Source organism: Lepisosteus platostomus, chromosome 10 (genome assembly GCF_059453375.1).
Source record: "Lepisosteus platostomus isolate fLepPlt1 chromosome 10, fLepPlt1.hap1, whole genome shotgun sequence".
Classification (NCBI taxonomy): Eukaryota; Metazoa; Chordata; class Actinopteri; order Semionotiformes; family Lepisosteidae; genus Lepisosteus; species Lepisosteus platostomus.
In genome coordinates, this window is record NC_142620.1 from 48,672,989 (window position 1) to 48,695,644 (window position 22,656).

Consider the following 22,656-nt stretch of genomic DNA (forward strand, 5'->3'; position numbering starts at 1 on the left):
CTTCCCTGTGAGGTGTGGGTTCCTGGGTTCCCTAGAATCCATCAGTCTTCTTGGTTTCCCCCAGGCTGGCACTGTCTGGATCTGTCTCCAGTAAAGCCTGGAAGCAGTTAGACATAAAAAAGCTCTCAGGATGTCACCTTTGTTCAGTTTGTACACCCTTCCCTGCAGCTGTGGCCTGTATTCATCCAACTATCTCTCTCTCTCTGGTCTGAAGACTTCTGTTCCCCAGCTCATGAAATGTACACAAGCATGTCAACTAGATCCTGTAATTCTTCTAAATCTGCATTTATCAGTAGGCCGAGTCTCAAACCTACAGATCTTGGACTTGGAAGAACTTCAATGAGTTGACAGCCTTCACAGCCATCCAGTGAACCACACATTGTTATATGCAGAGATAACAAGAAACATTCAAATGTATTCATTTTAATCTATATGCCGATTGCCCTAACTAATATTATGGTCATTTCAGAGTAAATAAAAATATAATTATTTCTGCCTGCCTGCTTCTTACAAAAACTGTTGAGGAGGCATTCAAATACAAAAACAGGGGGAAAATTCCTCCTTGGTCACCTAATTGCAACCTAACACAAGTTCCAGGAGTATCAACCAACTTATTTCCTCCTTAAACTGAGAAACAAATTACATAAAATGACAGATTAAGCCTTATCCCCTCTCTGTGCTACACCAATGGTAAAAACTTGGTCAAATATGTAAATGTTATCTTGTGTACTAGTTTAAATTGTCTTGTTTTGGCAAACCTTTCACCAAAACAAAACTTTGTAAAGTTTTGCATTTCCATTTAAACAGCGCTGAACAAGAAATGAAAGAATGATTCTTGACTTATTGTCCTCCAGTTCTTAAAATTAAATGAATTTGTTTCCAGGATGCTTCCGTTTGTAATCCTGTTTTATTTTAATCTGGAAACATTTTGCAATAAAAACACCACTGCTGAAAATCCCATTCTCTGCTTCAAATCAGTTTTAAAGCTAATATAACTCTGTTTATTGCATAATATTGATTTTATAAGGTGTTTCATTAAAGCAGAAACATAAGTTTGTTTTTTAAAAAAGAGGCTCTGGGGTTTTAGTGTCATTTTTTAGTCCAAGTGTAAAGGCTGACTTTTTGGGTTCTTTCTTGGATCACAGCAATAAATAAATTTGTGATTAGTGCTTTGATCATGTCTTTGAAATTTTGTTTGTGTCTGCTCCTATTAGGTTTTTTTTGTTGTTTTGTTGTCCTAGCAGTCTCAAACTAATATAGTATTTCAGAGATGGCATGAGAGTTCATTTTGGTTTGAGATCATGACAAATATGAATGGCATTGTAGAGCACCTAGACACTATTATGGCATGATTAATACTTTTAAATATTGTTACACCTTTTAATAGAGATGCTAGAACAAAGTGAATTAATGTGCGAAATTCTTGTATGAAAAATGGCTGCAGTGATTTGAATCAGTAAAATGTGTTTATATGCGGAAGACAGCATGTGAAGCTGGAATGAAATGCGACAGTTTGAGGTACAGTAGTATGTGCTCCCATGGGGATGAGTTCTACCTTCAACAGTATAACCAACAGGACAAAGGACTCTGATATTGCTTAAATCATATCTATATGCCAGCTCTAGTTAAAACTAAGGATGGGATTATATACTATATATAATACTATTATTTAATACTAAATATTATTATATTATCATAATCAGTCCTGTTGTCTTTTTAAAAATCAGTAGTATAAAAGAGCTATCTGATATCAGTTGAGTAAATTAACATAGTTAGCTAGTTTTCTTTTCTCTCAGCAATAACTTGACATACTTTTTTTCCATGATGCAACTGACAATTCTGTGAATAAAGGAATTGTTGAAACTGCTAATGGAGAATGTGCATTTCATCATAAAATAATGCATAGATTCATTATGAAAACATGTGTTGTTTAACAGTCTAATATACTGAAACATTAGAAAGTGATTTTTTTCCCCTCAGAATAGAAAGGAATATACAAGGCATAAGCCCCCAGCTAAATATTTTCATGAAAGGTATTCTTTTTATCTATCTTCTGATAATCTCATTTCTGAAAACCAATAATAGACACTCTCACCCTTTACATGTAATTTCTCAAGACTAATGGAATTTAGGAGGTTTAAAGAGGCATGTGCTGTAATCTTTATTGAGAGGTACAAAATGGTTGTAATGTTCACCTGCTTGTCAACCACCAAGAGGGATTAAGAGGTTAGGGTACTTCTGTGAGAACAAGCTGAAGCATGTCTAAACACAGACGATGTCTACTAACTGTAAATGAATGCACGGTTTTATATGTATCTTGCTAAGTGATGTACCCCTTAATCATCACTTACACATGCCATTGAACCCTTGACTGTGGATTCAAGACTCCAGGCAACAGTCTATCACCACCACTGATGCCTAACATAACAGTGGGTTAACAAGACTACATCTGAGGTTTTTAAGCTACCCAAGAGCCACAATTTACAACTTGATCATTTATTTCATTTCCATTTACCCTGATTTCTATAATGATATTTGCGCTTTTTAATTGCACTGAAAAACAAACTGGCTATGTAACTAAAAGGATTCTGATGTTGTTGATCCCCTATTAAAAATATGTATGTTTGAATGCACTATGTGGGTGTCCTATATTAACTATGCTTTATGTAAAAGGCATAGGGAACTAATCAATTTTAAGCCCAAGGCATCCCAAGGTTGTTTAACCAAGTACAAACTGGTATTTTTAGTTTTATAGAGGATGTATTTATATATAGACAGGTATTTCTGGGATCTAAATGTACAGTCTGAACACATATTAAATCACAGAAGCTTTTTAAAAGTACTTGTGAAGGCATTTTAAATGTAAATCCACTTACTGCAAAAATGTTTGTGTACTTCTCTCTGCTCAATACAATGTTTTATTACCTTCCCCAAAACACATGGAAGAAACAAATTCAATATGTAGGGGTTTTCATCTCCAAGGAAACTGTGATAAAGGCCTGAGATAAACAAATGATGATTAACGAAGACTATACAACACATATAGCAGATCTAGGACTTGAACATAACAACATAACAACAACATAACAACATAACAACTAACCTTCCTGAAAGAACACTGTCCCTTTTGTATTTAACAAGTGTTAATTGCAATGTTTTTTCCCTCAGAATCACATCTCAAGAATGTGAGTTGTTTTTAGTCAATAAAGCTCAGTCACTGTCAGCTCATTAAGTGATAGTGATGTGGGATGGCGTTAAAGATAGAAGTAGTTGTGCCATCTCTATTATATATGTCACTTTAAATGGGGAACAACTTAAAGGTTTGATGTGACCTGTGACTTATGGAACTGTAAGGTGTGACAGTTTGCTTTCAGAGGTGCTTATAGTATTTTCAATCTCCCATAACACTTGTGAGTCTCTTCTTTCGTGGTGTGTAAAGTGGTGCCCTCATTGTGGTTAAAATAACTCTGAGGATGTATTGATTATGTTTATTCAGACTTCATTTAGCTAAAACATTTCTGAAAAACGTATGCACAGGAACCCATAAAGTAACTTCTTATCCTATACTGCACCTATTCAGTGGCATTTATTATTTCCTTTCACACCAACAGCAAAGCATCTTTTTTCCAAGCATACCCATTAGGGGTGTCTTTGGGGTGAAGATATATATAACATTTTTTGTCTTAATTTTAACCCAGTGTAAAAACTACGCACAAAAAATAACATATTAACCATTTACATTTTTTTCCCTTCATTTGGTTCTCGTTCTAATTTTAAAAAAGCTAGTTTTCATTCAGGATATTTATATCATTGAACTTTAAAGAGGATCCAATTTGCATCCAGAATTCACAATGACTTTATAAATATGAAATATTTATTAAAGTTCACCCCTCCTGTATGATGATCTGGCTGTATGTTAGAGCAGCCGTTCTGAACAGTGTAGAACATAAGTGTTTTGAACATCATTGCTGTTGACGTCCATTAGATTTCTCAGGAGTATGCTGAGCACGGCAGTGTGAAATGTACTATAAGTTTACACAAAACATTGATAATACCATCTACAATGCAGGTACATTCTTGGCAATAGAATAAGAAAAAGGTTCCTCACTAGAACATAATTTTGTAAAGGAATGGCAAATTGCCATGGCATAGAATCATGCAATGTTCCTTTTCAAAAGGAATTTGAATTATAATCCATATAATCTTGTTCAAGTAGTTTTGTACTGTTTCAACTTTCTCTATGCCTGGGGTTCTGCCTGTTTTATAAACTAGTTTTAGCAAGACTTTTCTTGAACCAAGGGCATTTCATACTCAGTGCTTTATTATAATTATGCACAAGCAGATTTTGCACTGTATGTTGATAGTTATTTATACATTAATGTTTTGAATAAGACTTTACATTAGCAGAGTAAGGTTTTTATGAAGCTGAAGCATTCATCTACCACTGAAGTACAGCACTCCCTTAGGAGATGTGTTGCAAAAAACATGCACCAACCATCCCAATTTATGCAGCAGACCAGTTGGAGAAATGAGAAATGACTATACTAATAGAATAATTTAGGGAAACTTAGGTAGGCCAGACTGAGCAAACCCAAAATGGAATCTAACCAGAACACTAGAATTACAAACAGAGCAAAGAGATCTTAAATAGGCAAATACTCAGAACTTCTATTTATAATCACATCTGAGGAACAATAACTCCTACAGCACTATATCTCTTTTCGAAAGTACGTTGGTTTGGAAATTCTGGTCTAGAGGCCAAAGAGACTTACTTTGCTTACATCCAGCAGGTTTTCCTTGGCGTTTTCTTGTCGCAGTGATGAGGAGATTCGACATGTATATTTTCTGAGATCTAAAGAGATAAGGCTATAAGGTTGTAAACTCGGAGTCTATTCTAAAAGCATTGTGCACAATGTGGGACTTCATCCTGGACAGGACACCAATGTGTCAGAGGAGATGCCAACAATTTAGAGATGTTGGAATACATGAGTTTCTTTTTTTCCACTTTGTGAAGGATACCAGTTTCAGTTTCTTCATCTTGAATTGGAAGTTTGTGTTAGACATGACATTTGTGTTAAAAAAAGAAAAATGCCCAAATTTGTGGTTTGAAATGTGACTTTTTCACAGAAATGTCTCTGTATCTCTCTTGGATATCTTTCTCTATGGAACAAGTAAAGGTTTATTCCATGCTCAAAAGAGAAACCTTTACTTGTTCCTTGAACTACTCAAACTATCTCTCTTTATGTTGTGTTACTTGTGTTAACATTGTGCTATCGTGGTGACTCTCTGAAGCAGATTTTTACAAAAGGTTTTGTGTTTTGCACTGCAGATGAAGGAGCATAGCACTGCACTGTAATCAATGTTACAGCTCCAGTCATTGTACGGTTTTCTGAAATACTACTTAGAATGCCCCAATTTTCATTAAATAAAACCCAACCATTCCATTAAACCATCAACATTAAAGAAAAAGATTTTTTAACTCCATTGCAAACTTCTTAGCTGTTTTTTAATCTTTTGGTTATAATTGGGACTACTTTTCCAGTGGTTTAAAACGTATTAGTTATTTAGCCACAGAGCGTTCCTCCAAAATGCTAATGCTAACATGACTGTGGCTTCTCATTGGATTTGTGAATTACAAACAGATTGTTACTTCTTTGATAATATCTCATGTGGATTACTGTGGAATTGTTTAGTTATAATCTAGCCAAACTTTGATACAAACTGTTCTTATGCATTAAATCGTTCTTTAGAAACTGATTTTCCTCTCAAGGACTAATTTTTAGATGTGTAAACAGTTAAATAACTACTATCAGTAGGTAATTCTAATATGTAAACGATAGTCATTTGTAAGCACGTCAAACCAATTTAAAGACACTAACCAGACTGTCAGTATGAAAACCCAAATCTTACAGTAATTAAAAATATCTGCTGGTAAATCTGAAATGTAAACTAAAGTGAACATGCTTACATTCGACATCCTTACCCTGCAGTATTCAGGGGAAGAGCTGTAATTTCTTAATGGCATGTCATATTCTTTTCAAATGACTCAAAACCCCCTTGTTTTCTGTTTTCTAAACAAACTGGTATGCAATCCTTTCAAGAAACCGTTGAGGAACGTATGCAATGAAAAACACTTGCAGAAACAAATATTCTGATCCGGCAACATCAGCACCTGCTGAAAATATTTCCACAAAGGCACAGCTAATTGTAATTGAGCCAAGATGGGCTTTGCGGCAGCACTACTTGAACAGATCGCTTTAAGCACGGTCATTACATTAAAACATTAGGTACTGATTAAAAGAGAGTGTTGAAGTCAAGTTTGAAGCATGTCTGCTTCTAAAAGTAGTTTGTCCTGAAAAAGCTCAATTTAATTATGGGATTCCTCTCAAATGTTTTATGGGAACTGAAAGGTTTATGCACTTTTTAAAGTATTTTCAGTTAAAAAAGTTTTTAAAGTGGCATCATTAAGTTAATCAAATTACAACCAGTGCTATAATTTTTTTAACATGGCATTGAAAGTGCCAAAGGTTAAAAGGCCAAAAAATTACTGTAATAAATTGTTTTTTATTATACTACTTTGTCCCAACAGCAGTAAAAAGAAGTTCTGGCTTACTAATGTACTGTACTTGCTGTGTATTGATTTGGAAAAACAGACTTTCCATAAAGTTCCTAAGCTTAAACATCTTATGTGATCCTGCTTTACTGAGAGAAACCTACAAGAGGCCTCCACATTATCAAAAAAGATGAGCTGTCAAAATTGAATTTCTCTTTCATGTCATATGTACTTTTGCTTTATAAATATTCAATTTGCCTTGCAAGCTTTTTATAACAGATGTGTTTTTGTAGTATGTGTTGTGAAAATGTGTTTTCAATCTTAAAGCTGTCTTTGATGCTAATTTGTTCCATTCATTAAACAGTTTTACCACTGTTTTTCTAGTCACAATCTGTTTACAGATGAAACTGACTGTTTCAAGAAATCAAACCTCAAGGGTGCAGGGACATTTGGACTGTATTTTGTGAATAGGACAAATGTTGTCAATTTATTGTTTCAAGCTTGTTGTTTTATTTCCCTCGGTTCGTAACATAAAACATTGTATTTATCGCCAATTTCCCACCCTTTAAACCACTTACAAATTTATAGAGGCTCCACTCATGTTAATTCTCGGCAGTGACACCTGCTGGAAAGCCATCTGATATAATTTTCAGCTGGCATTATCTGTGGGAAACAATGCAATGCATGGAGCTCATTCCCGCTCATCATACTTTAAGGAAAGAATGTAATTGGTATTGAAAAGGCCCACAAGACATTATTAAACTGTTTTGTATAAGCACTACCCACTTCCTGAAAAAGTAAATGACTATAAATACAGTAAGTAGCTGGGCCTGCAGAGTACTGGGATAGGAGATCTCTCAGGAAAACCAAGTTGCAGCCACAGGTGGTGTTGGTATGTTGGCATACCAGTAGGAGGCACTCTTATGTCCCTGTGTCCTGGTGTAGTGACCGGAGATATGTGCCGTATGAGGTCCTGAGCCGTCAGATGCGACGTTAAAGCTTGGTCTTTATTGCTTGTCCATTAAAAATCCTGCAGCCTCGTCTGTAAGAGAAGAGGCATTAACCCTGGAGTCACAAACTAGAGAAGAGAAGTAGAAACTATGGGGAAGCACATTTAAAACTGAGAAGAAGATTAAGCAAAGGGTGGTGGGAGTTTGAAACGAACTACCGTACCTACTGTATCCATGTTTTTGAAGTAGATACTTTGGCTTCTTTCATCAGAATTGACTGCAGGAGATCCTTGGCCTTATTAATTACTAAAACCAAATGAGATAGAGGGAGATGAATTGCTTCCTCTATTTTGTAAATGTTCTTAACTTAAGTCCTGCGTAAATTCCACTATAAGTTTGTCAAATCTGGCTGTCCTACGATTCCCCCATAATTAAATTTGTGAAGCAGTTTCTGAGTTCTCCACCTGAGCAGCTGTGTAGTGGTGCTGGTGGCACAGAATTTGCCTTGTCGGTAAAGTGCTTTCAGATCCTTTGGAATTTAAACTACTATTTAAATGCAAAGACTCTGCAGCTTGCTGTCAACAGCATTCTCCGTTAATTTTTTATGAACTATATTCTTCTTGTTTAGGATTTGTTGAGATTCAGAAGAAAAAAAGATATTTAAAATTGTTGAAAAAAAGATTAAGAATTAGAGTAGCTTATCTTTACAGAAATATAATGTCAATGAAAAACTGAACTGTTATTTCAGCACTTTTTCCTGTAAAATCAGTTTGTGTAAATCAAAGGCTAATAGTAAGGTCTGCCTTTGAAATGCCATTGCTACTCATATTTGGTATCTTTTCTACATTGGTTTCAATGATCAACAATCATGAAAGAAAACTCATTCCATAACCATTCCACTAGACCAGGGCAATTTTATCATGCTCAAGTTTTCATGGAAAAATTAAATTAAATAACCTAGATGTTAGCTGACAGATTGAGATCAGTTCACTTGAAAGTGTTTGCAGTTTTAGAAACTATCTGACTAATTCAAGAGGCCTGCTGGCAGTTCAGCATTTTGTGAAGATAATTTGGTTTCATTGCCTAACATATTGAAATCGGTAAAGTAGAGGCTGGTGTCTTTAAACTCAAGAGAGAATAATATTAGATTGAAATGATGTTTGCATATATGTTCCCAGTCAAATGCTGATTTGTTTATCAAGGTACTGCATTACTTAAACTCTGTGTGTTTAACGAGTGCCTGTTTAATGAGTTCAAGAGGGAGACAATGAGACAAGGCAGTGGTTTTGTGTTTCACTTCAACATCTGTGTGCACTGCAGAGACACAAACAAACTGAAATGCAGGGCTGCCTTGACTGCTACACTACTAACAGATACTGTAATATAAACGTCAGTGCTGGAAAAATTGCCTAGATCATAATCCCCTCTTTGTACAAGTGGAGCCGAATTCTAGATCAATATGTACTGCTGATTTGTAGTCCAGAAACTGAGTGAGGTGAGGATGGAACTATCCAGTTATAAATTAAATATAATTAAATGTTAAATTAAACTTTTTTTTCTCAAAGCAACAAAGGATACTGATTCTGCTTGATACTATTCATTTTACAATGGTGAAATCTAAGACTTAAATTAAATATATCATTAATGTTTTTAATCAATACATATTTTAATAAATATTATTTATTAGGAGATAAAGGCTGTTTTGCCCTGTTTCTGTCCTTGTTTATCATTTCAGAAGTAAGTTAGATTTTGTGGCATAGTTGTTTTAGTGAATTTTGTCACGCTAAAACAAGTTGTGGAATAGATGTTTAACTGCAAGATGTAATAAGGGTTCCTTTGAGCAAAATCTGTACATGCGGAAACATTCAGGCACATTTGAATGCAATAACAAAACACATGAAAATTAAAGGGAATGATCAAATTGTTTTATTAAACATATTTCTCCTGTTGATTACAAATTATTGAAATGAGTTGTGTTAGAAGTGTTTTAGGTTTCATGTTTAACATTCTTTGAAATTTGATCTTTCTGAACAACTGGCTTCATAAGTTCTTCATATTGGTCATCAATAGTTCCTCCTTCCTGAGTGATTCCTGTAGTTTTCAATTGAGTCTGTTATATTTAGTTTTCTTTTGTTGCCCATGTTCTCTTATTTTGCCAAGAGATTGAATTTCTTCTCAGTTGCACCTGAAGAAATGCACCTTATTTTGTTTTACAATGAGCACCATTTTCATGTGATATATCTGAGCCATGTTTCAAAAGTAAAACTTTTAAGAACTATTATCACACTAAATGTACCGTGCTATAGGTTGCAAATTTTGTAAGTATTTCCTCTTGACTTTAGAAAGCATTTACTGTAAGTTTAAGCCATAATACTTTTAAACTGTCTATGAACCAATAAATACCACAGCCACAATTGTTCTTGGTGGAACAATTCAAGAAAAGCTTCAATGCTTTTTTGCAATGAAGCCTGGTGAGTAACACACTCCAGCTCAGTTGGCACACTAGAACCGACTATTAATGAATAAGGATAACAGATAATTTAGGACATTCTTGTAGAAACCGGACCTTTAAAAAATAAAAAAATATACGTTTATGGGATAATTGCTGTGAATAAGGTTGCTGGAAAATGTGGTTAATATCGTTGGTTGACAGAAGCATCCAGCATGTTTTTGTATTGCTTTAGCGATTGTTTGCATCCTTTCAGAGCCCTGAGTTAGAAAGAAACAAGTGCTTCAGTGTCTTCAGTTCACTAGAACAACTTTGGTTATGTTGCGTGACAGCGAATGAACAGCAAAACCAAGTACAGTGATTTTGTTTAAATTAAGAAACCCACCTTAAGAGACGTTCCCCATAAATCAGTAAAAATCCTGACTTGCTAAATGATAATTACTCCCAGCCTCGTTTTCCCCCTCTAGCGATACACAGACGAAGTCTTTTGTGATCCTAGGAGAAGATCACAAGGAATTGGTATTCCAGACGTTTGCACTCCCTAACACATACCAGATTTTGGATAGGTTGCTCATTAAGAAAAATTCATGCGAATGTGTCCAGTAATTTAGCCAGGAATAGAACATGCACCATATGTCTTTGGGGCTCAAACTGTTAATTTTTAAGGTTAAGCAGCCTTTATAGTAATAATGATATGGTGCATCCAACACAGGATGCTCTATTCAAAAGGATTCATTAGACTGTATAAAAGTTTATTATGCTTACTGGTCTGACACCATTTGACTGGCAAGGATGGTGCAGTCCAAACAGAAAAGGTATTAGCTAAGGAATGGCCTGCCTCCTCTAAGCAACATCCATCTGGAACTAATTTAGGGGAAAATGGTTCAGCAGTTTATAATGTATCTGGAATAGTAAATTATGGGACCATCTTAAACTGGTTAAACATCTATGAGAAAGAAATGATGTCTAGCCTAATTAACCCGTCTTTTTTCATTTGCTGCCAACATGTTTTGAGAGAACACTCACACAGTATATGTTATTTCCTGCATATACACATTTAAGTCTATGCTGTGCTCTGTAAGTGTGCCACCTGTTCATCATGATTTTGCCATCAGCAAAACCTCTAAATCAGCTACAGTTTTCTGTAAGGTTGCTATATGGTGTTTTTTTACGTGATTAATTTGATCTGGTAAAACAGCATGTCTTGTCAACTTTAAACACCACAGCAGGTAATCTGAAGCCCTTTACAGTTTAATAGTCAAAGTATATAATGCTTAACTCACTGGAAATGGTCACCGAGAAGACTTGTAAGTTCAGGCTTTTTAGGAAATATAGGAAGAAAAGCAGCAACGTTCAGTATTATATGGTATATATTTCTATAGTCAAGCTTAGGGTATGTGCTAGGGTTTTTTAGCAAAGTCTAGACTAGGACAATTGCCCTGTCATACAGTGTAAACAAGCAGCACATTGAACCATCCTGCTTTTTGTATCAGCTGATAACATTTCCCCATTTATTTTAAAGTGGCTAACATATATAAAAGATTATTTTAAACCACTAGAGATAATTCCCCCTTAAATATAAACCAGACTTTTAGAATATTGAAAATCATCTGTTTTCACATCAAGGTGTATCTTTACTCTGAAGCTAGCTCGCCTAAGAGTTAATACTAATTGAGAAGTGGATAAAAATAGTTTTTGGTGTACTGCACCCTCTCCTGTCGGATTTTGGGAATTACATCTCATGTCTTATGCTTGCTCAATAAATTTCATTTAATCCTTTATTTAAAAATATATCAGTTGATAACAGATTAAAAAATGAAAAGTATGCATTTATACAATGTGGCATAATTGATTATATCCTGTTTCCACAGTATTTGATCTTTCAGCACTGTGTCAAGGGTCTTGAAGTAAACAGAGTTGTCTTTAGTTTGCCAAATTTACCAGCACTATAATTTTAGGTGTTAGGTTAAAACATCATTTGCCGTTTGTACAGTTTGATGGACAGCAGACTGCCTTGTATGTTCATGGTTACCTGGGCCAATCCTGTCCATTTACCAGTCTTGGGCATTAACTGAGAAGTGAAGTTAAGGTGGCCTTAGTGCTCAAGTACTCTAAATAGGGGAATTGGAAAGATTTGGAGTCAATATTAAACTCTGCGGACCTCTCACAACGTTTTCTGCAGAATGTGAATTAAATGCTTTTTAATGTAATTCGGAAACAACATGTATTTTTCTTAATACTATTAAGAAATACCATCTCTAGGAGCATTAGCGGTTGACAGAAATGAGAGAACAAAAATATTTTCAGAATAATGTAAACGTAAAAAATTAATACAATAATGTTATTTGTAGCTGAAACATAACCAAAACAGCAACAGTTGGTAGTTTTGCCTCTTTGTCTGCTCAGTGAAAACTCCAGTGGACTATTGAAGAGCTTTGGTGCAGTTCAGTGTTTGAAAAAGGCACTCCAGTGATGTTTTTGCATAATAAATGAATATTTACTTTTTCATAAATATTAAGACATTGGTTCGCATTCCGTATTTTTGTATATGATTTTTCTGTTCCTCTAATTATTTTTTTCTTTGTTTCAGATCCAGAAAGTAAGCAAAGGAGAAAAGGTAATTTTTGCCTGACATCCCTGGGAACTGAATTTAATTGTGTTTATGGCAAAAATTGTTTTAGCACTTCAACAAAAACTATAGCTTTCAGCATCCTAAAATATAAATATTTAAGTCACTTGGAGAAAGTTATCCTGAGTCTTGCATTTGTCAGACCACGGTTGTCAACAAAAATTGCACAAGCCCTATCAGCATCAAGCGTTTTACGTCAGTGTTTTATTGTTTGTGCATGTTGTTGATCGTGCAATTTCATTTTTTAACACATTACCCATAGCAACAAAAACATATCAAACGTAAGTCTGCAAAAAGGTGGAATAACAGCTTGTGAGATTCAGTTCTTCTCTCAGAATCCACTAACCAAGATAAATCTGTAGTCAGAGATTCCACTGACAGGACAGGGGTCACACCTACATGTAGTAACATGGTGTTAAAATGACAAACTGATTTATTTTTTATTTGAACTTTTTGTGATTTTGTTATTAAATGTTCTGGTAAGTGAAATCCAGCATATCCATCATGCTACACAACCTTTAGTCATACCTTGAAAATCTTCCAAATGCTGGGTTTATGCTTCCAATATTATATAACATTTGTGCTGTGCATTAATCCGTATGTTTTCAGTTTTGATTAACGACAATTTCCAAATCCAATGGTCAGAAAAAAGTGTAATTTCATGCTCTCCATGATCACCGTTTCCTTTTGCTTGTTACCGATTATAGTTGAGCAGTGTTGTAGGGCTCAAATGGCACATTACAGTCTTTAAATCATTTCCCCATCCATTATCCTCCCTATAACCTCTGGTTTCCAATACTCTCCAGCACTGTTGTGTGATTCATGAATCATCTCGCATATCCTTGGCATATGAGGACTGTATGAGAACATGGACAGAAAAGATAAAAGTTGGTTTTGCTAAAGAACATGGGTTAAATTGACCCCAGATTTCTTTGAAAACTGCAGTTATATTTCTTGATATCAGCAAAGCCCATTAGAAGATTCCTGAGGAAATGATCTCACTGTTCATCAACGTCACCTCTCCCTCCTCCTTTGCTTGATCTCGTGTTACAGCTGTCACGTTGAAATCGATTTGTTTAAGTTGTGTTTTTGTTTCATTCCTCTTCAGGCAAGAAAGGACCACCCGGTGCACCTGGCCCCCCCGGGCCCCCAGGGCCTCCAGGGCCACAGGGCCCACCGGGAATTCCGGGAATCCCTGGAATTCCGGGAAGCAATGCCATGGGACCAGCTGGGCCACCTGGGCCCCCTGGCCCTGCTGGACCCCCAGGGCCACAGGGCCCTCCTGGCCCACAGGGACCTGCAGGTACGGACAGAGGTTTACTGACTCAAGTGTAATTATAAACAGACTGTGCACTGGGGAGCTGAAGGATTTTTCTCCAGTTCTGGCACTAATATTGCAGAGGTAGCTAATGAATGAGTGGAATTTCGTAACAAATTATTTGGCTTGCCTGCTTCACAGAGTCCCCAGATTTATTTTGCTTTCGTGAATTCACACCTCAGCTAAAGCTAGACCTACCAACCCATAAACTTTAAAATATGTAAGTATATCACCTGCAGTTATTAATCTTCATAGATCTACTAGCAAATGAACAGCTGTACTGTTTTTTGTTTGTGCGTCAGAAATGAGTACAGGAGAAGTTTTATTTTACCGAGGCCACCCATCTTAGGTTTCTGGACCTACTGATTATTTTTCAACTACTTCCATCAATTCAATTGGCAACAAATCACGCCAACCCATTGTCTACCATTGCAGCTGCTCCATTAACTTCTCACATTTTAAATCAAGTTTAGACACCCGAGAAACTTCACCCTGTTGATTTTTTTTCCATTTTCAGATTGTAAATCTAATGTGCCCTAAAAGAAATTAATTCTGCAACATAATATTGCTTGTCAACAAAATCTGGTGTATTCAATACCCATTGAATTTATGTATAAGTCACAGTTTCTTTTATATTTTTTATTAAGAGCATAAAACAAGTTACAAATGAGAGGAGGCCATTTGACCCATCTAGTTTGTTTTTCAGTAGGCAATGAATCTAAGGAAACTCATCCAGTTTTTTTTTTTAAAGAAAGTTAGGGTCCTGACTTAAACTACATGACTCGAGAGCTTATTGCAATGTTCTTTCAGGGCTTTGAAAACATCAACCAAATCCATTAATCCATTTATTTATCTATTTTATTTATTTTGCTCTGATGTCTTGATCTAAGTTGACTTACTATAAATGAATCTATAAATTGTTGAAATTATTAAAATAGGATTTAGACAGAAGAACTTCAGTACAATAATACAGTGCAAAAATTAATAACACTTTAGAATGTCTATGTATGGCCTACAGTAACAGAAATAAAAATAATACAACCTATCAACTATACAGTCTGTTGACAGGGTCTAACCATTCGGGTCTGATGGAGACTCCAGAAAATCATTAGAGTTTTAGTGCGGTCCTGATTTCTAGATATTGCCACCACAAGAGTGGAAGGGAGTTCTGTTGAACTGCTGCTTATTTAAGAGGTTTGGAGACAAAAGGATCTAAAGAAGTTATATACCTGAAGCAGTTGGGTATAGTTTAGAGTCACGATCTTTTTTTCCTAATACTCTTCCACCCTGCATTCCAATACAATGTCATGTCATGTCATTTGCCAAACTGCTTTATACCATACGGTGTTGCGGGAAGCTGGAGCGTACCCGGCACACATTGAGTGCAAGGCAGGGTACACCCTGGATGGGACGCCAGTCCATCACAGGGCAAGTGCAAGCCAATCATACATGGGGACAATTTGGAGGCTGCAGTAAAGGCCAAGGGTGGAAATTTGGCTCGGACACCGGGATAACTCCCTACTCTTATTGAGAAATGCCCGGAGATCTTTAATGACCACTGAGAGTCAGGACCTCGGTTTAACATCTCATCTGAAAGATGGCGCATTTGGACCCACACAGACAGCAGGGTAGGCGCCCCCTGCTGGTCTCACTAACAGGAGATCTCCCATCCAGGTACTGACTAGGCTCAACCCTGCTTAGCTTCAGTGGGTAGCCAGTTGAGAGCTGCAGGGTGATACGGCTGCTTCCAGTACAGTGTGTCAAATAGAAATGTCCAATATTTTTTTAATATGGAAATGTATAAGAACATTGTATAGTTGTGAAGTGATATCGAGACACCTTTAAATATGATGAACACATACACAGGGAAATTCTCACTTACATTCAGCACTTTATATACATAGAGTTACTGAATTATGATCCTTTAGAAATTGAATTCCAAAGGAATTCCATCCTGAGCTTTTTTATGAAGTTTTCTTTATGAACTAAATACTCAATTGTGTTTAGATAGAACACAATGGTGACAACCATTTAGTGTGTTGGGCTTGACATTATATTTTTCATCTAAAGCAGAGAGAATCCTGCTGTTTCTGTCGACTCACATAAGTGTGCTGAGAAATTACATTATTTCTCTGATGTTCTGAGTCCAGGCAAATTTTAGTTCTGCATTTCTGTGTGAGCTTATACTCTGCTAAGTGAATAAAATGCACCAACAGGTTGCATAAAGAAAACTGGCTCTAACTAACTCTTCTGTTTCATAAATGACTTGGTAGCTGACATATTTCCTTTCTTGCAGGAGGCACGGACAAAACTAGGGCCAGAGACATGCAGGTAATTTGTTGCACTTGTTTTTATTGTAAGGATATTAGTACGAATCCTGTCTTCAGACATGTATTAAGTGTCGTAGGTGAGTTCACTTCCATAAGTGATAAAAAATTCTTAAGCTCCGGTATATGTAACATCCTTATTTGGTCCTGCAATTAATCTCATTCCAGTTTTGCCAGTTGTTTAGGTTCATCCATTTGTACTGACTGTTGTCTCCAGTTGAGTAGGGCAGTGAATGTGATATTAGTTTAACTGTTGTTTAATTTCAGAATTATGTAGCTTCATTGGCACTTCTTTATTGATCTTGTTTCCCCTCTTCTTGTTGCATGCTTGTGTATTTTCTTAGTTTTGCATACCACATTGTATGTAAATGTTGCTGTCTCTACACATCTATTTATTAAACTTTTTTTTTTAATGGGGTGCTCCTCTGATATTTCATAACATGATTTTGGTGGTTATAAATGACATTATGGATGAATGAAGATTATTAGCACCAAAGTAAATGAGTACTGATGTATTACAGCTAATTGATGTACAGTATTACAGCATAATCTGAGTCCTTGTGACATAACATGAGACAAATGTGACATACAGTAATATTCAGGATCAGTATTATCCTGATCCTGGAAAAAGCATGTTATTTTGCTTTTAAAGATTGGGCTGTTATTAAAATGCACATAAAAAACACTTTGAATACTGAAGTGGGACATGAAATATGCCTGATTGTTTTGCAGCCTGCTGTTGTACATTTGCAAGGCCAAGAAACAACGATACAAGTCAAGGAAGGTAAGCGTTAAATTTTAGAAACTGATAAATATTTTCTTCTAATTCCTCTGAATTTCTTGGTTTCGTGGGTGGCAGGTAGTTTTTGTAAGTTCTCTACCTTTTAAATGTGTAATAGTTTTTAACTTAGAAAAAGCTGTGGAAAGCCCTCAGTGCAAAATAAATTATTTGATAAGATCAGGCATATTTTAGAAATCTGCCTTGTGTGGTTCTATGTAGAATTTGTGTTATTCCACGAGATGCTTTAATACTAAGAGAAACTCTTCAGTATAACATGATTATTGGATTGATTTTTCCTTTTCTTTAACATATCTCACTTTATCCAGACATTAGAGGAATAGAATTAGTCATGTAGTACTATACATAGAATTTGGAAAATAAAATTGTGGTAAATTTGTTTTAAAAAATGTTATTTTTAAAATAAAGACAAATCAGAAGTACAAGGCTTTATCACAGTGAGGTAAAAGCTATTTTTCAAAGATTTAACTTTTCATTGTAAGTGAGCTGACTGATGTTGAGTGACTGCCCTTTTCTCACGCTGAGATCTTTCAGAAGGCGTACTCAAAAACTGGAAAATGATATCCATACACCCCAAGGTGTTCAAGATGCACTCACGATCTGGGGAGCTGGAGGTGCTAGTTGATGGCACGTACTTCATCTATAGTCAGGTAGAAGTGAGTACGGTCTTGGGCCTAACTCTTCTTTTCAACTGCATGCAACTGACCCCTTTCTCACTGGAGTGATCACAGGGCTACAGGCTGTTCCCAAAGTAGATACCTTGAAGTACAGCAAGGATTCTTGGTAACCCCTGTTGTTTAATTAATCTCACCCAGGACCTTGAAGGACTTGGGTGTGTTATTGGTAAACCAAACATATTTTATGTCTGGTAAAATGTTGGTTATTTTTTGTATTTTATAAGGATCATATTTTTTTAAGTTGGAACTATTGTTTGGAAAGTCAAGTGGTGGTCAGCAAGCCAGATAAGCAGCTGCCAGACCCTGAAACAATTCAGTTTTACTTCCAAGTGCTGCAGTGCGAAAGGGGAAGGTGAAAGACCAAGCCAGTTATGCTGTATGTATTACGAAACAGGCTGAACTTACAGCGCTGAACTTATTTCAGTGCAAGGAATTTAGAAATGGTACTCCACAGAGAGCTCTAAAGTACTGGTTTAGTCAGGTTCCAAACTCAGTCATTAATATCTTTAATTAAAGAAAGTCATGGTCTATTCATTTTATCATGGGATGTCAGCTTGCTCCAAATTAAACTAGGGCTTGGCCTCTTACTGAAAAAATATTAACAAAAATAAGGCTAGTATTACTGGTTACTTTAGTTTGATAATTTTATATGTACATGTAAAAGATCTTGTATTGCTTGGTTAGTGTTATACTGTAGAGATTTTGTGGCATACTACTATTTTGCTGGGAGTAGCAGAAAGGATTCTTAGTAAACCAGTTTTAAAAAATGTATTTGTTTTTGCATGTGTCTCCATCTCTCTCTCCTGAAATTCTGCCAGGTATACTACCTCAACTTTACAGACATCGCCAGCTATGAGGTGATGGTGGACAAAACTCCTTTCCTGCGTTGCACTCGCAGCATTGAGACTGGCCAGAGGAAATTCAACACCTGCTACACTGCAGGAGTTTGCCTCCTGAAGGCCAGGCAGAAAATTTCCATCAAAATGGTGTACGAAGACACCTCCATCAGCATGACGAACCACACCACGTTCCTTGGAAGTATTCGACTTGGGGAGGCTCCATCTTCAGGCCGTTCTTGAGGTGCATCAGTGTGCTCATTCAGCTCTGACAGGCCTTCTTCTATTTTGCTTTGTGACTACTAGGCAAATGCAAAAGACTCAATGAAACACAAATCACACTGCCTCTGAAAAACTAATCTTCTGTAGTCATCTCCTGTAGCAGCTGATCAGGATCTTCATTCAACATTTATCCTTAGTATTATGATACCACCCTATTAGATGTGTAAAAGATAAACTAATACCTTGGAAACTGTCATACAGCTTCTCATCAAATTGTAAATCATTATTTGACTACCTGCTGGAATGTACATTCCAGTGTAAAGCCATGAAGAAAGAGAAAGGATGGATATATATATATATCACAGCAGGAAATCTTATACTGTAAGTTAAAATTATTACTGCACCCTATGTGTTGATTCCCTTTAGCAAATACGATTTTAGCTATTGCAAGAAAATGCCAACCTGAAAACCAACTATTTTCTACTTTAAGTTGTTCCATCAGTTAACTGCAGCTGGTGTTTCTTTGTTGTCATTACTGTTTTGTTTATAATACAGTATAAGCCAATAAGCAAACCTTATTATTCTTCCACAGTATTCCACAGTATCAAATACATTTTGCAGCATCTTTCTAGTGCATGTTCTGTTAAACAAGTTAAAAAGGGACCACAAAGCTGCAAACCAAAAGAGCATGAGTATGTTTCTGGTTGCTCTGTACATTCATTCGTGAGAAAGAGCTAGCAGCAGCTAAAGCTGATTAATGAGGATGACTGATTGATAGATGTTTGTTGAACTTCATCAGCTTCCATCGGCTTTCCAATAAGTACCATATGGTACTGCTGTTTTCAGCATGTTAATTAACATTCAGCTAATAATTATCTCGAAAACCTAAAGGGTGAAATCAGGAGAATTGTGTTCTGTTTTGTCTTCCTATATATTAATAATGGGTAAATGATACTGGACTGCAAATGTGTTGGAAATGTTTTTTCTGAACTCCAATACACATTTTTTTAAAACCTTTTAGGAATAAGAAGGCCCTTTTCGTGTGGCTTAGATAATGTTTAAATTGTTGAAAGTGAAAATTAGCCTTTTATGGAAATGCTTTACTATGTCTAATAATAGTAATAACGAGTGCAACCTACCCCTTACCCCCCATGAAAAAAGAAAAGCTAGAAACGTACAACAAGGTAATTGTAAATAATGTATACTGTATTTATAAATCATTTTCTAAGATCCAACAGGAAAAAAACAAAAACAAAAAAAAGATGCAGGTGTATTTCAGGATGGGGTTTGAGAACTACAATTGTAGATCACATGTCTGCTTCCTAAATGTTTTGTAATGTCAGTAACACTAAAATGGAATACCAATCAATTGTTTTATGTGTTGTGTAAGGATGGTAACTAAATCAGATTTAGATGCTTTTGATAAATCAGATTTTATATAAAAAGCAATGTACATTTCTAATAATTGTGATGCAGAAAAAAAAAGACTACACTTTCTTATGAGACCTTCCTTCAAATTACTTTCAGGCAAGGCAAACTTTTGAATAGCTGTCTAAATGTCCTCTCTTTTGAACTTGTACAGGAAGAAAACTCTCCCAAGTTCAATAATTTGATTGTTACAGTGAAGAGGGTTTTTTATATAAAAAGGGTTACCCTTTTTCTGAATCCTTGTGCAATGTCCATCTGCTGGGGAACTTTCACTAAGAGTCATCACAAAGAGCTTTGCGTGTTCGCTTTTCCGGTAAAATGTACATTTCACCAAGAATCGAAGACACAGCTGGAAGCAATTGGAAAACAGTGCAAGCAAACAAACAAGCTGAACAGTTTTTCACAGGGAGCCTTTTCTGTGAATGTTACTAGTGTGTTACTAAAATGGTAATTACATTTTTATTCATATAAAATTAAATTTTACTTGTTTTTTTTTTTTCAGATACAATAGGATCCCATTCTTAGAAAGCAAACTAAGTACAACTGAAAGAGAGGTTAGAGAGGAACAGAAGATTCTTCATCACTATTGTGTGCATTTATAGAGAGCTTAGTGAATTAATCCCTTTGCTTTCAAAGAAAAAAGTAGCTGGTAATATGTTGAGGTGTCAGTGTTGAATTGGATAATGGTATTATTTTTAATAAGAGCCCTCACTTTTTTTTAATTGTTCTTCAGATCTCCTTAAAACATCATTTTTTGTATTTGTAACTGAGTTATCATGCACTAGGCTTCATTAGTTAACACTGGTAGAAGCCCAGAATTTTGTTTAAAATCATCTTATATCATGGGTCTTCAATAAAATGGTCAGACATATTTTTAAACGACAGCTATTGACAGGATAAAACCCCTTGGCATACACCATCTCGTTTCAAGGGGTCCTGTGATTGAATATGATTGTCTCTAAGTACTCCAGCTGACTTGAATCCAACCCCAAGTGCTTCTTTCCTGGCAGATACTCCTTTAAAACCCAAGTCTAATGTTCTCATGCTAAGAAAGAACTGACTGCAATTTCAGATGGAAGAAACCTTACATGCTCCTGTTATGGAATGTTGCTGTATCCATTTTAACCCAAACACAAATCTGAGACAAGATACCGTGCATTTACACTTATTTAGTTTTCTTATTGCTAAACCCATAATGTGTTTTTGTTGTTGTTTGAGATGCAGGCATTTTTTTTAAAAGTTTATTAACACCTCTTATTTACATTTTTTATCACTGAAGAAATATGTCATTTTTTTGTGTTACCTTTTCTTGGATAGCTTTGTTTTCCAATTCATTTTTAACTGTATTTTATTGTAACAAAATGCATTTCTTTTACATTTCTAACATTATGTACAGTATAGTTGAAGTTTAAAGGAGAAAATGGGCTTTTATTTAGATACAATGTTCATACATTCTTTAAATACTTTGATAAATTCCTAATGTGTTTTCACCTGATATTATTCAAAGGATTTTGTGTTCTTCACATAAACTGTTTTTTTTTCCAGAAAAATTCATCAAAATACAAAAATACTTATAGTTAGATTATAGTTTCACGGTAAGACATAAAAGTGATAATTAGTCATTTTAGGAATCCATAGAAACAGATTTACAAAGTAAGAATTAAAGATAATGAAATTAGACCTTTAACAAGAGTTTATTAAAAAATATTACTTTTGAGTTGTTTTCCATAGAAGCCTTTCAGTTTCTTCACATCGTGAATTGTGTACTACATAATTATGGTATATTTTTAATTGTTATCCTAGTTGATGGAATATACTGTACATTTGTATACTGCATTGTATATATGTATATAAAAATAGAATGTACTTTTTTGTAAATGGACTTTATTTCTTTATACATTCAATTAAAGCCTTGTTCAATCATAGATGTTTACATTTTTGCACATCTGATATTTTCCTTCCCCTTTTAAGCTGTTTCTTAACCATGTTAATTTCCTAAATCTTTTTAAACATATTAGAAGCAAGCAGCTGCAAATGTATTTATAAATGTAATAATAGAAGTATGGTAGAGACACATTTTATATTATTTAAAAATAGGCCTGTGCTTCTGACACCTTATTGAATGTTTTAATACAATGTTTAAACTTTGCAGACCAGAAGAAGGAAGATGTATGGCTTCTAATTAACATTACATGGTATTTGGGACTTTAACAAAAACTGTTTCTGTTGATGGACTGATATCACTTGCATTTCATTTTAATGTAACAATATATGCCATTATGATCGGTCATCATATGATGAATGAAAGCTAAGAACAACGTCCATAACTTGATGTTTATGTTTTTTCCTCAAGTACGGAGCATGTGGCACAGGGCACATATGTTTAAAGGTCCTTTCTTGTCATTCTTCATAAATATCCATAGCACAAGTGAGAGTCTAGAACATAGTCACGTAGTGAGAGATTAGAA

General features: G+C 35.4%; 1 protein-coding gene across 4 annotated transcripts in view; it reads left to right on the forward strand.

Annotated features, from left to right (window-relative positions):
* Nucleotides 1-20,411, forward strand: part of eda (ectodysplasin A) — a 92,487-nt gene extending 72,076 nt beyond the window's left edge. Inside the window, exons 3-8 of one of the 4 annotated variants that reach the window (XM_088596803.1) lie at nt 12,543-12,569; nt 13,690-13,884; nt 16,196-16,230; nt 16,959-17,010; nt 17,551-17,675; nt 18,521-20,411. In XM_088596803.1, coding sequence (XP_088452929.1) covers nt 12,543-12,569; nt 13,690-13,884; nt 16,196-16,230; nt 16,959-17,010; nt 17,551-17,675; nt 18,521-18,781 — 695 coding nt within the window. In that variant the 3' untranslated portion in view covers nt 18,782-20,411. Of the gene's footprint in view, nt 1-12,542; nt 12,570-13,689; nt 13,885-16,195; nt 16,231-16,958; nt 17,011-17,550; nt 17,682-18,520 lie in introns of all 4 variants that reach the window. The other 3 variants (XM_088596806.1, XM_088596805.1, XM_088596802.1) reach the window with 3 other exon arrangements.
* Nucleotides 20,412-22,656: the final 2,245 nt, after the last annotated feature.